The 18061-nt window shown below is 31.2% G+C and overlaps 1 protein-coding gene across 4 annotated transcripts in view; it reads left to right on the top strand.

Moving 5' to 3' along the window:
- The window catches only part of GrlHz (Gustatory receptor-like Holozoa), a 29828-nt gene extending 14304 nt beyond the window's left edge, over positions 1-15524 (top strand). For all 4 annotated transcript variants that reach the window (XM_071181152.2, XM_071181153.2, XM_071181151.2 and 1 more), the window contains exons 5-12: positions 1794-2054; positions 3310-3368; positions 4957-5049; positions 5987-6170; positions 9207-9306; positions 11055-11161; positions 14174-14305; positions 15257-15524. In XM_071181152.2, the coding sequence (XP_071037253.2) occupies positions 1794-2054; positions 3310-3368; positions 4957-5049; positions 5987-6170; positions 9207-9306; positions 11055-11161; positions 14174-14305; positions 15257-15385 (1065 nt within the window). In that variant the 3' untranslated portion in view covers positions 15386-15524. The remainder of the gene's footprint in view (positions 1-1793; positions 2055-3309; positions 3369-4956; positions 5050-5986; positions 6171-9206; positions 9307-11054; positions 11162-14173; positions 14306-15256) is intronic.
- Positions 15525-18061: the final 2537 nt, after the last annotated feature.

The following is an 18061-nucleotide window of genomic DNA, read 5'->3' as shown; positions in this document are numbered from 1 at the left end:
CAAAATTTAGTACCTATTGAAAAGAAACTACGTTAAATATAAAACTTCTGCTTTGTAAAAAACTAAAGACTAGTCTGTATTCTTAATTTTGGATGAAAACTCTCCAAAAATGTAGAGAAACAGATTTTTTAAAGATAAACTAATTAAAGCTGTATTAAATTACGCTGTAAAAGCACGAACGCAAATTTATATTTCAAACCGTTTAGTTTTATTTGTGCTGTTGGTATTTTAAATTTATTTTTATCATTTGTCATAGAATTATTAAAAATATGTAATTGCTGATTATAATATGAATTTTGGGATTTCAGTAAAAAAATTACTACTTGAAACCTGTTCCCTGGATCTCTTTGTTTTTGTAACTCATAATATCACAGAAGTTATTTTTAAAATTTTTTTATCTTTTCTAAGTTCTGAAATAGATTTAAATCGATGAAAATTCATTGCTAAAATTAAAGGCAACAACTAAGTTGTTAAAACTTATAACTTAACTATTATTCCAATTATGCTCTTTTCATTTGAAACGTTTCAGAAGCAAGAGGAATTCTTCAAATTGATAAAGCCAGAGGAAAGAAAACTTGCATTTCCTTTATCTGAAACTCTTTTTGGTTCTCTCCAAGAAATTTTTGATTCATTTACTGTCTACTAGTGGGCAAATTTTTTGTTTAGTGGTCCGTGGCTGGCGGACCGAGAGCAGAATACAAATCAATTAGTTGTGGGGGTCGAACCTGAGTCAATAGTGTGAGAGAGAAACGCTCTATCTCCTTAATTGTCCTTTTTTTTAACGGCAGGCACTGAATTTCTCGTTCTTTGCCTAGGAAGATGCTGGAATTGCTCCTCATTTAACGTTACTTGATCGACACCTGCAAACCTAAGCGTGAGGAACAGCATTACCCACTCCATATTGCCACAGATACCCGTTCATAGGGTGGCTGATATTCACATAACAGAGGACAACACACAGATAGGAACATCCAGGCCTTGAGCAGAATTTAAGTCTGCAACCATTGGCTTCGCAGACAAGCACGCTGATCCCTTGCCCAGTTGACCAGCTCCTTGATTATAGTGCCTAATATAAATATTAGGACTAACAAAACTATCTATGCCAATCGGACTGTGTAGTGGTCAAGGAGCTGATCTCACGTAAGAAAGATCCTGAGTTCGAATACAGACAAGGCATGAATGTTCTTTCATTCTCTGTACCATCTGTTCTTACAGTGGGAGTACCGTTGGCCCACCTAATATGCTGCTCCCGAAAGATTGACCAACAAATCTGCCTGACTGATATTTGAATGACGAGTGTCAATCGGGTATACATTTTATTTTATTTAATAACCGTCGTTGAACAACCGACCCAACTTTTGGGTTTACGACTAGTAATGTTCAACTCCGTAGCCTTGTAATTTTGAACCCAATCCAGAAGACAAGGGAACTCCTAGAGAAAGTATTGGGAGAAATTTGCTTTCGTGGATGACTTTTTGATGGAACTAACCAGCATTTGCGATACATGGAGAGGAAAACGTCCCACGTTTAGACTAACGGCAAAAGCACTCTAACCAATGATCCCTCTACCACTGAGGATATTTTACGTCAGCACTGTGGTCGGCGCACACCGGATGCAGAATTCGTATCGACCAGTCATCGCCGGGATCGAACCCTGATTCACCTCATTGGAAGGCGAACGATCTATTCCCTGAGCCATATCGGCTTCCGGGTAGACGTTTGAAAAAACTATACTGTCTATTTAAATATAAATTTAATAAAGTGAATAAAATATAAACTGTTTATTTTTGCAGCCATTACCAGAGCCTCCCCCTCCACCACAAGCTGTGGATATGAATGGAAATTGTACGTGGGGACTGATAACTTTCTCCTGTCGTGCTAGATATGTCGTCGCCTCGAAGGAAGTTCCATCTAAACTTATACAGCAGTCTTATTGTCAGCATATCATCCCGACATATGTGGTGCCCAGTTTTGTTCATTTCTTGGCTTATTCTTACGGATTCTATCATTTTAGAGTGGTCTCCTGTGAACAACTGTTCTCACTAATGGAACGTGTAAGCATAATTTATTCTGTATGATAGCTGATTTTGGACGTTGAAATTGTAACAATGTTTCAAAAAATATGAAAAAATTATACTATCCTGCAGTAATTGATTAAATATTGCTACATTCAAATGAAATATTGTAATCAATGCATTATTTAATGTAAATCAAATGAGATCAAGTTTTTTCGAGACTACCATTGTTCAGAATATTTAAATTTCTCCCTCCATTTTTATTGTAATGCGTTTTTTAAAATTTTACTTTATTTGAAATGAATGATAAAATAATTTAAAAGGCAAAGCTTAATGTATTTTTTTCTTTCATTAAAATTGGGAAAAAGTGATTGTGAAAAAGGTGATCATGTATTTTTTTACGTCATATTCAGGTCTAATTTAAATTGTATGCCAGACAACAACAAAAATTAATCAACAGTGAATATTGCAAAATGTTCAGCAAAGCACAGAAAGGAAGGAAAAAAAAGGAATAAAGCACTGAATAACTTTTGATCTAATGATCAGATTTTCATGTACACGACTCAATCTTAATGAATTAGAAGGATAACCTTAAATTACAAATTACAAAGTTTGAACAAAAAGCGGTCGAATAGCTCCTGAGAAGTCTAATTTAAAGAAAGTATACATTGAAATTTGATTTTTCAGGAACTATTTGACCTATTTTACTCAAAAATTTTGTGTTTTTCGATACACAATTGCATTATTTAAAATATACAATGCATATACCATACATATATAATACATTTTCATTTGCAACTGAATTATTTAAAATGATGCAAGAAATATATCTATATTACAATTCGAAATTTTACGATTATTAGTGGATAAAATATTACGAAATAATAAATGATTACTAAAAAGGTTTTTTTGCAAGGAATTATTTTAAGAAAAACAAATATAATAATTGTGTCTAAAATTGTTTCAATTCGCATAAAAAATTCTCGATATGGCGAAATACACGTATTGGGAACATATTTTTCATATTGATGCTATCCCCCATATTTTGAAGGTAAGGAATATAATTCCGTTGAAAAAAAAGGTATGTTTGTTAAGATAAAGAACGTGTTTCTGTCTGATTTGGTAACTTAAAATATAATCTGCACGAATTAATCAGCATATTTGAGATTCCCTCCTTAAACTATTAAGATTGCTTCCTAGTACATGAAGTTCACTAGATCTTAACTTTTTCTGGATTTTCCGTTTTTGATTTTTTCCTTGCTGTTCAATATAATTTTTTTCTCTGTAATTCCAGGTATTTTTACAATCACACTCAACACGTGGACTCCAAAACTCTTTGATTCGTAATACAAGGTGAGTAAAATTTCTCGATTTTTGCGATTTTGTATTATTTATTTTAATTACGTTCAATAAATATAATTGCGATAAACAAATAAAAATGCTTTTTGAACATTAAATGACTGTTTTGTAAAACAAAAAATGCATAAAAGGTGTCAACGAAGGCCCATAACCACCCTCTTAATTATCGAACAGCTGCTGCTATATTTATGAGTGATGTCTATGTATAGTAGAATGGTTGTGTTCGACATGATGAGACCATTTACGGCGTCTTACGATTAAAAACTTCGGAGTTAGCGTTTCTATCTCTGGATACGGTAAGAAATATTGGTGAAGAAGGAATTACAATGTTGTAGAACTTTTTTCCGTATCGATTAGTCGATATTGGGGCGAAGGTCGATTTAGGGCGAATTTCTTATAAATTATGAGTGGTGTGCATAAATGAAAAGAAACATTAAGCGCATTTGTACTTATGGAATTTTTTATACAGGTACGTGATAAAGCGACTTTAGAAAGGTGAAACAAGTTCATAAAATGAAAATCGCTAGAGATGAAATCGCAACTTTTCTTCTACAAATCGCAAAAAATCGCTATCCCAACAAATGCAAAATCGCAATTTTTCTACAGCGATGGGTAAATAATAATTATTTTTAAAAAAAAATTGAAAAAATAAAAAACACTTAAAATTGTAATAACTTACGAACAAGTAAGAATTCCGAAAAAGAAAGAAAAAACTCTGATTAACTTAAAATTTTAAAATAGTCCAATCAGCGCGCGTCAAATTTCAAATCTGTAGTTGCATATCAGTGGACTGCAAAGTGGTTTATTGCAAAATCAATAATCAATAATTCTCGATCTAGAAATCGGATCATAATTTTTTCATTTTATCGAACTCCTTGTATATTTTTCTACAAACCTACGAAATATTAAACATTTTTCTACCATAATTCAAAGTGTAAGAAAAAAATGAGTAAAGATTCTCAAATAAGCTCTTACAATTGTGATAAATTATAAAATTTCGAAAAGAAGAAAACCTCTTTTCTAAGTTCACAAAAAAGTATGACTATTTCAACATATCAAATTTTAACTATCTAGTTGCATTCCAACAGTCTGTAGAGCTATGGTAGTTTCCGCGACAGATTATTTCCGAAAAGATGACTTTAGTGGCATTTTTTAATAAACACCTGGCAGTCAAAGTTGCCTTGGTTGTCTTTGCCAGCTTAGCATTTTCTTTTTTTAAAATTTTTATAGGAAAAGAAAAAAACTCTTTCCCCTCTCAGTATTCTTTCTCCTTTCTTCAGTTCATAGAGAAGTGCAAGAATTTTTCATTCGATGTATAAAATTGGGCTAAGTAATCCGACGGTAAACTAAAATATTAAAGACTGATTTAAATTTTCGTTTTTCTTTATCACTTCTAATAAATTTGAACTGTCTAGTATCCCGCTGTATATATATTTTCTTTGACGATATTTAATGACACAAATGGCGCATAGATCAGATCTAGCTTGAGTTTTGAGACGCAATTTACAAGCATAAAAGTGTTGTTTTTAAGATTTTTTTTAGAAGATCTTAAAATTTTCTGATGTTTTGTGCATAATTTCAGGTTATTTTTCTATGCTGCTATTTTGTGGCTTCTTTGTCAAGTTGGTGTAGAAGTGCTGTACAATGTTACTTTCCCGCAGACGAAACTAGAATTGTGAGTGATGGTATTCAGGTATTTAAAGCAAATAAGAAATATTTATTTTTTAAATGAAAAATTTTTATTCATCAGAGATAAAATTCATTTATTTTGAAGTCTCGAGTAATATCCTTTTTTTTTTTCGTTTTAAAATCTTGAGCACATTTACTCAAATTCACCTATAGTGCGGCTTTGAGGAGAACTCCTCCAGACTGAAAGTTTGGGGCTGTCTGCTGCTATGGTTACAAGCGAGAGCACATTTCTAATGGGGGTGAAATGGAGGAAAGAAGGCGTCGATTGGTTTACTTACGACGACCTAAGCTAAGAATAAGACAAAATTATTCAGCCCATATCCCTATTCGAAGTGACCTTTCCTCGTAACCATAGCACCCGCCACGACGCGAGACGGGTGTCTGGAAGAGTTCTTCTGAAAGCTGTACTATAAATGGCACTTCGCCGATTCTTTCACTAAGTTCTTTAGTTATAAGTAATTTTGCATTTGTTAGAGCACCACCGCCATGTCAAACTTTCGAATTTTATTATTTCATTAATTCTTTCATTCGATTAGATATAATGCTTGGTTACATTGCATTGTGACTACATTATAATGCAATATAACTAAGTTATAATGTAATAAATCATTATTTGTGTTCGTTATTGAGATAAATTCTTTCATTCGGTAAGCTAAAATGTTTAGTTATATTACATTTTAACTACACTATAATGCAATATAACTAAGTTAAAATGTAATGTATCAGTATTTGTGTTCATTATTGAGATAAATTTAAAATACCGAATCAACTATTAAAACTGAATTTTTAAGACGCAGAACGACTTTTTGGAAAAATCTAGTCATACGAATATTATTTGGATGCAAAAGAACGCAGTTTTAGTTTTCCAACATCAAAATACTATTTCTTTGTGGAATTGAAACTAATGATGCCATATTTTTTAGTTGTGGAGTGTATTGTAAATATGTTTTCATCGGAATCAAATTCGCTGGTATGATCTTAGTTCAAGGGGTGAACGTAGCTGTGGCGATTAATTACTGCGTACAGTGCGAGACTCTCATACTCTATATAAAATTTGTTTGCTTAAGACTTCATGAAAAATCAATGGAGTTGAAAGAAGCAATGCATGTAAGTATTTTTTTCCCTTCTTCTTGTTTGATGGCATTAAATGGCCCCGCAAAATCACACAAATTACAGTAACTCACATTTATACTATTTTATTTTATAACTGGTGTTAAACAGTATAAATCCGTGTTCAACTTATTAGCCTTGCAATTTTAAGCCTATTCTTAAAGATAAGTTAACGACAAAATCGAAAATTGAAAATACGAAACAAAATGAAAATTGCAGAAACATCCAACGGGTAGGCCGATGAGGAGCTATTTTACAATTTAGGCGGCCTTTAATTACACGTTCTCCTATATTTTTTTTTATTTTTAAGGAGATTTTGTTCTTGGCAGTAGTTGGTCCCGATTATAATACAAGCTTTTATTTCTTTTAAAACTTGTTACTTGAGTAAAACAATGTCAAGAACCAAATTTTCTTTGTTTATTTAAAAAAATACTAAAAAAAGGGAAGGAGCACAGCTGGATTTGGAAATTGCTGGCGGGAAGGGAACTCAAACCCAAGAATTTTTAAATTCTTATTTTAATACAACTATTAAGAAGTACAATTATACAACGCTAATTTGTGCTCATTGTCTTTCATTGTTATGCTTATAACTCCTTTGATTATTTGATTAATTAATTTCGATTTCAATTGAGTTATTTAGCTGCAAAACCTACGCTTTTGAAGAAAAGCGTTAAATACTTGTGTATATGTAGCTGTAAAAGTCTGGTAAAACCTAAGATTTACCAAAATGGCTGCGTAACTCGAAGGTCTTGCTGCAATGGCTTGGTAAAAGGCCGAATTGGAATCCTATTAAAGCCTACTTTTACCAAGTCACTTTTGTAAAAGTTTTACCTGTAAAACCTAGTATTTTCCAGTATTCTGTTTTTTTTTACATGACAATTGCGTAATTGGTATAAATTATCGCTTATAGTTCGCAATATCAAGATGAACATTCTCTTCAAATTCATTACTTGATAAAAATTGTTCCAAAAATCAAGCGAGATAAAAAAATAATTTGCCATTTTTGCAAGAATGTTTTGCTAACAATAATAGAAGAACAGCCTGACAGTTCAGGGTCATTAAAAACGGAGCTCTAAGAAAATAACAGCGTGACTTTATTGTTAAAAAATATTTTTCGCATTGTTGATTCTTCATCATGTCATGAAATTTATGCCCAAATCATACAATTCACTGCTGTAAAACGTTTTTGTAAGTCACGCCCATTATCAGCCACGGTTTAAGGTGTGTAGTAGGTCTAACACTACAAAATTACAATTCCAATTCCCTAACATATAAGACATGTTAACTCGATTCTATGAAGGGGTACCTTTTTATAGATGAAGGTTGACATTGTCTATAACTACTACCTTCGGACGTGATGTGAACATGCCTACCTTGACAAAAATTCCCACTTCTATATGAACACGCCTACTGGATGATCCACGTTGAGCAGTTGACTTGCTACATGTGACTGCGACATATCCACCTCCTCGCGCTGTTGCTGCTCAGTCTCGATCACACGCAACGTCGGCCTGCATACACTCGACTGCTATTGGTAACACAGGAGCAACCACGACAGTGAACTTAATACAGCTCTCACGATCAGTACTCAAAAAGTACGGTGATCTTAATACAGATCTCCCGGCTTCTCACAAAACAGTAATGAATCAAATAGTGGTATCCATTCGTCGAATTCTATCACAGCTATAATTTTACCATTCCTGTGGCCAATGGGTCAATGTCCCAAATGACCACCATTAAAAAAAAATCTGGTGGGGGAGTTCTGCAGTATGTCTACCACTACAAAATTACAATTACAATTCACTAGTATATAAGACATGTTAACTCGATTCAATGAAGGGGTACTTTTTCAGAGATGATGGTAGACATTGTCGATAACTCCAATCCCCACAAAAGGAAAAAAGGAATGATTTGTTACCGAATTTATGCCACATTTATGCAAAATGGTCATTGACTTCGACGAATGACTGTTTGAGTGAAAAAATAAGTTTTTCCGTTTATAACCTTATGTTGTATAATTTATAAATCAATAAAAAAATTCAAGTTTTTTTTAACTAATCTTAATTAACTTGTATCAAGATTAGATCAAAATGATTTTGTTTGCGTAGTTTTAACAACATCCTACAGTTAACTATTTTATCGAACCTAGTCGATGTTAAACACGCATTGAAACTTCTAAGTTTGCTGCATCTTCCACCCATATATTATGAATCAGTAAAGAATTCGTAATTTTTAATTTAAAATCTTAATCATCAAACATATAGATTCCGTTTTATATCAAAACTATTTCTTGCGTAATTTTTTAAGACTACCTGTAGTTAATTGTTTCGAAGAAAATCCTAGTCAACACTCAACATGCATTTATAATATTTGCTACATATTCCTATGATTAATAAATCAATAAAAATTTACAATATTCATCTAAAAACCTTAATCAATCTGTATTGAACGTATAAAACCTAATTTATATCAAAATTATTTTTTGCGTTGTTTTTCAGACTACCTGCCTTTAATTTTTTAGAAGAAAATCTTAGTCAACCCTAAACACGCATTGATAATATTTGCTATAACTTCCTATGATTAATGAATCAATTAAAAAAATCACAATTTTTATCAAAAAACCTTAATCAATCTCTATTGAACTTATAAAACCTGTTTTATATAAATTATTTCTTGCGTGATTTTTATGACACCATGTTGATATTTTTTAAAAAGAACTAAATCGTCATTAAATATGCATTAAAATAATAATTTCTATATCCTTACCCTTGATTAAGCTTCAGCTATAATAGGTTTTGCATTTATCCTTAATTAAGATAGACAGAAAAAAGTGAGTTATAAACGCTGCTTTAAATATAGTATAGGCTGTACAATGCTAACCATAGCTTTCATGAAAGAGTAGATCTAGGTATAATGGTTTTCGTCGAAAGATCATAATTCAACTGATTCTTATATTTATGTATTTATAACCTAATTGCAAATATGAGTGGAAAATAGTGGTAAAAAATAAAATATTTTTAAATTTTTTTTTAGGAAATTTTAGGAGTTCGAGAATACGTCAGCATTCTGAATGGAAATGTAGCAAAAATGATGGGACTGTGTATTGTCAATTTCACAGAGCTAACTATATTAGGTTAGAACTCGATTTGCTATAAATTTTCTATATCATGTAACTCACTAGAAAAACAGTGCATAACGAAATAAAATGATTAAAAAAAATTACGTTTTTCAAGTATATTAAAAACGAGAAAACAATCCTATATTTTATCATTATTTAAAATGAAAAACGTTGTCAGCATATTTTCGAATTTTTCGTTATAGGTTTAACAAAAATGAAAAAAAATTTTCATTCTTAGTCTGCTTGAAAAACTTACTTTTGAAAGCTTATATTTAAAAATTAATTATGTCTATTAAAATATGTGAAAACTAAATATGCGTTATTTTTATAACATACATTGGAATATTTAAAATGTTCAGTGAGAACAATTGATAGATTATTTAGTTCTAAGATCTGGTGTCTTGGGATATTCATCCACTTTTAGGTGTACCTAGATAATTTTTAAAAAAATTTTTTTCCACACATGCGCTGTATAAAGCAATTACTTCAATTACTCTTATCTGGCGCAGTTTTTATTATTATTATTTTAATTTTAAAGCAATAATTCGTTATCAGTTTAAAATTGATTCAAACGCTTTGTTTAATTTTTTTTTAAATATTTAAGCTATAGCAAAAGTGGCACTAGACCTAGTATATATTCTGGACATTTACCGAAGGTCTAGTCATACTAGGTCTGGTTAAGTGCCACTGCCCGGTATACATTTGCCCGGTATACCCTACACTGATGTTGTTTTAAAGTCAAGTGCCATTGCCCGGTATATATTTGCCCGATGCTCCAAACACTGATGTTTGTTCTAATCTATCGTCAGTAAGTATTAAAATATCGAATAAATGTAATTATATCCACGAATAAATTAATATCAAATCGGATGTAATAAATATTTCGGACATTCACCAAAGCGACAAATTTGATTGTCAACATTAACCGGTGAAAGTCAACAACCACCGATTTCGGTCATTCACAGTAACATACACATCATTTACATAATAACCTCATCAGGACGATTATTTCATACTTTGCTTAAATAGCATCCGGCATTTCAAAAAATAAAAATAATTGCTTTTGTTGGCGATGATCTTGTAAGGCGATAAAGAATCATGCATAGTACAGGTAAGGAAAATATTAACCTCGAAGGAAAAGTGGATGAATACCCCAAGGAACCCTTAAGATCTTCAACTTTTTCAGAGAGTTTATCATATTCAGATATAAGTGGTTTCACAAAGAGCACTGGTGTTCTTTTGTTTGCTCCATTTTTCGTCAGACATAGTTCCTAGAACCATTTAACTTTATAACTTTTTGTTATTTCAGTATTGTCAGATTTTAATTTTAATTTGATGTGGTATAATTGCTTTCTACTCATGTTCTAATTAGTTTTCTTAATCTTAGGAACTTTAAAGTTTGAAACGTAAGGTGTCCATTATATTTTTAATAAAAAAAATCTTGTTTTTGAATAATAAATATGTTTTATTAAATGTTAGTCAAATTAGTTGAAAAAAATATTTTTAACAGCTATTTCACTAAAGGAATCATTTTTGTCAATTAATTGCAATTAAATTATTTTTTACCGATTTGTCGATTTTTGGAATGTCTGAAAGTTGAATCCGCATATACGAACCTATTCAAAGTAATAACTTAATGTAGTTTTATATAATACCAGTCATAAAACGATTCTAGGCACTAATAGTTAAGTTTTGCTCATGTAACAATCTCTTATTATTGACAATTATAATCCTTTAATTCCTATTGTTCTTTCAAAGTTTAGGTACTGCCTTATTGATTTTAAATAGAGTAGAAAAACCTGATGTCATTAGTTACCGTGTGCTATTTCCAACTTTTTGGTTCATCGCCCTCGTTGCTCCCCTTATACAAGTATGTTAACATTTATCTTTATATTATACAAAATTAATAAAAAAAAAATTAAACTTTTTTCTATGCTGCCAGTTTTACAGTGATTGCCATAAAACTATGTCAGCTTATACATGTCATTAGAATAACTGAAAAATTCGGCTCATTTCAAATGTCTTCAGTACTATGCAGTGCACCAGGTTATAATCTTCAGTATATTTTAATCTGCCTCTTATCTCTCCTGATATATCTATAGATATATTTATTACAATCAGCTGATATACCTCTTTGCTAATAAAATATTTTCGAATAATTTCACAGTCTGAGTTAGAATAATCTTATTTTATAACCGTCGTTGAACTGCCGATTCAGTTTTTTTGGGTTTACGACTACTTATGTTCAACTCCATAGCCTTGTAATTTTGAACCCAATCCAAACGACATGGGAACTCCTGGATCAAGTATTGGAAAAGATTTGCCTTCGTGGAGGACTATTTGATGGAACCAACCCGCATTTGCATTACATGGTGAGGAAAACCACGAGAACCTCCCGCGGTTAGCCTGATCCGTCTACCACTGAGGATATTTCCCGTCAGCACTGTGGTCGGTGCAAACCGGATGCAGAATTCGTATCGACCAGCCATCGCAGGGATTCGAACCCGGTTCACCTCATTGGAAGGCGAACGCTTTATCCTCTGAGCCATCACGGCTCTGAGTAGTCATATTGGAATAAACCTTTAATAAGGCTATTTATATAATAAACCTTCATTATTACGGGCTTATTGCAAATTGCTACATATTGTAATATTGTAGGCAGTTTGCCCGTCGCAGTTCCTGATTCTTTTATAAGATTATTGCAGTTTCTGATTTATTAATAGAGTTAATTGAGCAATGAATGATATCTTTTCTAATTAGCCTTAAGGTATCCGGGCTCTCTGCTGCAGGCCTAAAAAAGTGAGGTTAATCATAAAATACTTTTTCAACTAGTCTGGCTCATTGGAAAATGACGACGGCTTTTTACAAATTGCCGAATTATTTAATTTCCTTGAGATCAATATACATTTTATAGCATATACGATAATAAAAATTGGAATTTCTATGCATTTTGAGAGATAAAATACCCCACATGCTCTTTACAGCATTTATATTCTGATTTGTCCGGAGCCCACGCCCAGAAATTGAAGAGAATTCATCCTTAAAGTCAAGCGTTATCTTTCTCAAATTAATATACATCGCTTAATCTACTGTAAGACAGCGTCCAAAATATTATTCAGCACTTAGTACAGCTTTATCCCTATATTAAAAAATCATAAAAGCAGCCGTCGTTGTTTTGTGTGTTCTATTTTGTTGCATTTTGTTCTGTTGCTCAAAAAACTGAAATCTAGACTTAGGAACTTGAAATTGTAAGGGTGAAGAAAAATATACAAGGTGTGAGGTGGAATAAAATATTTTAATATTCGATCATCTAGTTCGATAATCAATAACTTTTAAATTGGTTGCAGAAGATGCTAACCAAGATTGCAGACTCTGTAATTGCATTTCTGCATCTCGCAAAAATTCAAAAATTCAATTACAGAGTTAAAATTTGACGTAAGGGCCTTTTTTAAAAATTCCAATTTGTTCAAAGGTTATTGCTATTTTAGGGTTTTTTTCTTGATTTTTTTACTTTACATAATTTAAAGTTAATTTTTTTTTGTCCCAAAAAATAATATGAGACTTGGGAATTTGAAATTACGAAATAAGTTTAAAATTTTTTTTTTTTTTTATTGTTAGTTCGAAAATTAAAAATTGTTGAACTTGGAGTAAAAAATACCATGCGGGCCTCACTTCATGGCTCGTTCATGCTACGGCAGAATTTAAATTTGACAATTAGTAAACTTACCGCTTTTTTAATACTCCAGTTTAAAAAAAGCACATCTTTAGCGCTTTTTTTCACGCATTTTGTTTTAAATAATTACATCTGCTTTTATAAATATTTTATTTACACGATCTTCATATTAGATTGTGCTTGATTTAATTTCGAAAGTAACAGAAAAAAAAGATTGAGAAAAAAAATTATGAACAAGAAGCAATAACCGATGGTGTTGGTGAGCGAGGCGAGCGGGGGAACATTCAGAAAATAGCTTTTACAAAATGATTGTGTATGTAAAAATGCAGTCGGATTTACCCTAATTAGTCGTAGTCTTTGAGTACATTGAAACATGATTTGAAAATTAAGAAATTTTATCGGACAGTTTTATGGCATATAAATATCTTATTATTTGAGTTAAGAGGATTCATGTCATGACCAGAATGGGAAGAAATACACTATAAAAATATCCCATATTTGCAACAAAAAAAAAACTTTTAACAATTGAAATTTACTTTTTTTTATGTAATATAATTAAAAACGGCTAAAAACATTAATTAATTGAATCTTAGTAAAAGAAAGAGAATACTTTTCTTAATGTTACATATTTCTAAGTAAAAACAGCATTTTCTGCCATTGTTAAGGACCGGATATCAAGAGATTAAAATATTTTATGATAACAGACTGAAATTATTTTGTACCCAACAGATCAACAGATGAAGTTATTACATTGAGCTGTAGATCTTTTCATTACAAATGATCTACAAATCAATGAAAATGCTGTTATTTTTATAGAATATTTTAACGCTTTTCGGCATAGAAAATTTATAACCCTTTGCTAACGGCGCTAGATATAATATAATAAAATATTAATGAAGCCCGTCATTCTGGTCCACTTGTGATACTAGTTGTTAGCAAGAGATAAATAGAAAATTAACGAATAGAGGCAAAAATCAGGAAAACGTTTAGAAGCGAATAGTTTTACAATTTTAGTCATTTGCAATATTTTTGAAATAAGTGTTGTCAAAATGAACGCATTGGACCGGGGGGGGTAAATAAATAAATAAATAAAATATTAATAATTATAAAAAAATATTTCTTTTTATTTTTCATAGGTATGCGAACGCCTTTCAATGTTTAAAAATTAAATTTTAAATGACCCAGTAATTCTTTTATTATTGTTTTTAGGCAGCAAGACTGACTCGTATCGGCAGCAAATTACGCCAAATATCATTTGAGATGCGAGTATTTGGATATCAACAGTGCTCCATGTTAGAATTAGATTCTTTTGTGCTATTTGTTGGAGGAGCTACCCTAAGGGTAAATAAAGCATTTATTACAATTATATAATTGCTTTTACAATTTCATGAATGGATAGCACAAATTAAAGTGGATATGTTAGATAGCGTCTGAAATATAACAAAGACAGCAACGTCAGCATTTGAGTTATATCAGAAGTTAAAATCAGTGCATTTCTTACCTATTAAATATAACTGACCGACCAGTTTGCATGAATATAGAGAATGTAGTTGCGTATAGAACAGAACTACGTTTTTAAAGCCAGAAAGTAAGAGTATTTTGTCTACGGAATGGTGACTGTTGAAGACGCGTATTATTTAAAACAAGCAACTGTTAACTATTTGTGTCAAAGTGTTTTTAAGAACAGACTTCTCTAGCAAAGATAGTGATCTCTAAATTATGAAAGAGTGAGGGATTAGTGGAAATCGGCCAATTATGAAGTGGTGACATCTGTGCAGCACTCAGAGTAAAAGAATGAATTGAAAAATTGCAAAACGCGTCTGTTAATTTTGTTGTTGAAAAATTGTAGTTATTATGAAAATGGAGTTCTGTAGTTTTCTAAATTAACAGCTCCTTTTGTTGTCGTTGTAGAACTTAATGACTAATTTTCAAAATTGCGGTTAATTTTTTTGATTTCCTTCGCATTTTACTTTGATTTCTAAATCGTCTGTCATTTTCAAAACAAAAAAATCCCCAGTAAGGAACTGTAAGTGAAGAACATGACGTTTTTAAAGTCTCGAATTAAGGTAATTTTTTTAGAAAAAAAGTTTTAAAAACAGTTTTCTAATGTTTCTATGTATTTTAACGGCAATTTTCCCATAATTGCTAATATAATGTCATTTCATATTTTATTCTTCTATTAAGCTCTGCAATTAATAACGGGAATATATGAATATAGGCTTAACGCAATGGATGGAGCTTTTTTATGGCACATTACAATAATTTAATGTTTCTAATTATTTTCTATTTCAGTCGAAGCTTTTTGGAGCAACTATTAGATCTTCAACTGTTATTCTGACTGTTGGACTCTCTTTATTTGTACTACTTACATTAATGGTGGTCGATCTTCTGTCTGTTTCTGGATTTGATATGCTCTTTTGAAAAGGAATCAAGCTCGATATTTTGAACGAGTGATTTTTTTGTTTTTGTTTTACAAAGCGTTTGTGATATAATACTGAGAATTTAAACGTTTCGTTATTTATTTGATTGTACAGTAGAAAAATAAATGAATTGATTTTAATTACTTGTCATTCTTAAACAAGAAATGTTGTGCCATTTTTCTTAACTTTTTTATTTAAAGAATATTCTATTTCTGTAAGTAATAAGAAAAAAAGTGCATTTTAGACTTTTATGGAGTACCCATTGTTTACTTCGCTTTAAGATAAACAAGAAAAAATAGTTTTCTGAATCTTTCTTTTACTATTTGTGGTAAAATATTGAATTATAAGAATTTAGATAAGTTAATATTCTAACTACCACTATCCTTAGGACCGTGTTTAACTACGTAATTAAGAATATCATTGAGTTACAAAACCAGCATTTCCTCATATTCAGGATACGCGTTTTTTTTTTTTTTTTTTTTTTTTTTTTAATTTGCTAAAGTTCCAATTATATTTTTTAATAACTTGAAACAAGAAATCATAAAAAAAATTCTATCAGATATAAGTTTTATATGCATTAAAAAATTCCGTTTTACTGCAAAACCGACTAGATCTTGTATTCGGTGAATTGCTAAATCAGCCATTGCTCCATATTCACCAAATGTGGACAAATTAATAAGTGATAAGTCTTTCCTTGTCGTTTAGAGTGTCTACGCCACACAAAGTTTTTATACAAGTTTTTTTTTTATGCAAGATAAAAAGGGATATGCATGAATTTATTTGATATTTTGAACAGAATACTGAATAACCTTGAACTTAATCGAATACAATCTATCAATTCATTCTAAACATGTAAAAAAATAAAGTCACCAAAATGAATGAAAAATAACTTGGTAATCTTATAAATTTATAATCTAAATTGCAGCACGAATTTGAATTTTGAAGTAGTACTTTATTTACGTCGCACAAAAGCTGCACAATGGGCTATTGGCGACGGTTTGGAAACATCCTCGAGTATAATCCGGAAACATGCCACCACATGCCATTTTAATCTTTTGCGGAAGGGACAGTGTCATGCCAACTTTTTTTTTGACTGGAAGAGGGGAACTAGCGACAACTGTTGGAATCATAAATTTTGTTAGTTTTATTACTTTAAAATCAGTTTTATTAGTTTAGATTATTATTAGAAACAGTTATTTCATTCAAAATAGTTCTTCCATCACATTAATAGGGGCTATAGATGCATAAATTATATTAGTATGAGTAGGACGATCATTATTTAATTATTACACTCACGCTATCAAAATAGTTAAAAAAAAAAAGTAATTTATGAATCGGAAACAAATAAAAAAGAAAAATTTTAATCAATGTGTTTTATAATTTAACTCCTTTAAAATTGTCAATACTGAGCAATACATTTTATTGATATGTTTCTATCATAAATGACATAAAATGGTTTTTCGCTCCTCAAAAACTATTTAGGCATAATTTGTGATTTACATTTTCATTCAGGCATAAACTGCAAAAAAAAAAGGGTTTGTAGAAATAGTTCCGAAAAATATGATTTGAATTTGAAACAAATATTGACTAAAATTTGAAATAGCATACACTTATATTTGTGCAAAATGCATAGTTTCAAAAGCGATGTGGAAAGAGGGAGAATATCTATTTTAAACATCTGGCTTTTTTGAAATTCAATATCTCAGGAACTATTCTGTAAGAAACAACTTTTAAAAGAAAAACAAAACAAACGTAGATCATTTATTGTTTACTTTTATTAAAATTTACGCACACCGTTATTCTAAAAACTCAAATCTATATCGTACACAATAACTGCTGTTGCCAAAACATGGAATACTAAATACTGCTGTTGCAAAAACATGGAATACTAAATACTGCTGTTGCCAAAACATGGAATACTAAATATGTAATAAGAATATAATTAATGTTCACGTTCACACTTTTACACTCGACCATCCTGACTTTTGGACGACCTCATCCCTTCGAAACAACTTATAATCCTTCAAGTGAAGCGGCACACTTTTACACTGCACACTTTTACACCTCTTTGGTCTACTGTTATCTTGGTTTAAATTTTTTTGGATCGTCGTTGCATTGATTTGTACTATTGTTGTCGTTTATGGGTTCACAAGCAATGAAGTTTTTCTTACTTCCAGTAATATTGTCCCCATCATCAGACAGATCTTCGTCGTTGACCAGATGAAATAGTTTCAAGTTAGTTTTCCTTGTCCAACTGCGCGTAAATCAGTTACTTGATAAGTGTCGGATGGTAATATTTTGATGACTGTTAAAGGACCTCTGTACTTAACTTGGGTTTTAGTGTTAGATAAGGCAGTTTGTTCAGGTAATCGTCTTACGACCACAACGTCACCTATATTGTACTTAAATGCATCACATCGATGTTTGTCATAATTCCTTTTCATCTTTTCTTGTGCAATGATAATACTTTCTTGGGCATTTCTTTGCAGTTTTGTTGGATTTACGTAGTCATTTGATGTTGGTAGTAGATCTTGCGTTACCAATTGAACTGTACGCGGTTCAATCACGAACTTTTCGAGGGTCTTCAACACAACCCTATCAGGCATTTCCTTAATCTGGAAATCATACAAAAAATCCAGGTCTTCCACATGAACTAACTTGGACCTGCCTTGATTTC

The sequence above is a fragment of the Parasteatoda tepidariorum genome, chromosome 8 (genome assembly GCF_982258835.1).
Source record: "Parasteatoda tepidariorum strain Cologne lab strain chromosome 8, Ptep-v5.0, whole genome shotgun sequence".
Lineage (NCBI taxonomy): Eukaryota > Metazoa > Arthropoda > Arachnida > Araneae > Theridiidae > Parasteatoda > Parasteatoda tepidariorum.
This window is presented reverse-complemented; position numbering and strand designations above follow the sequence as displayed.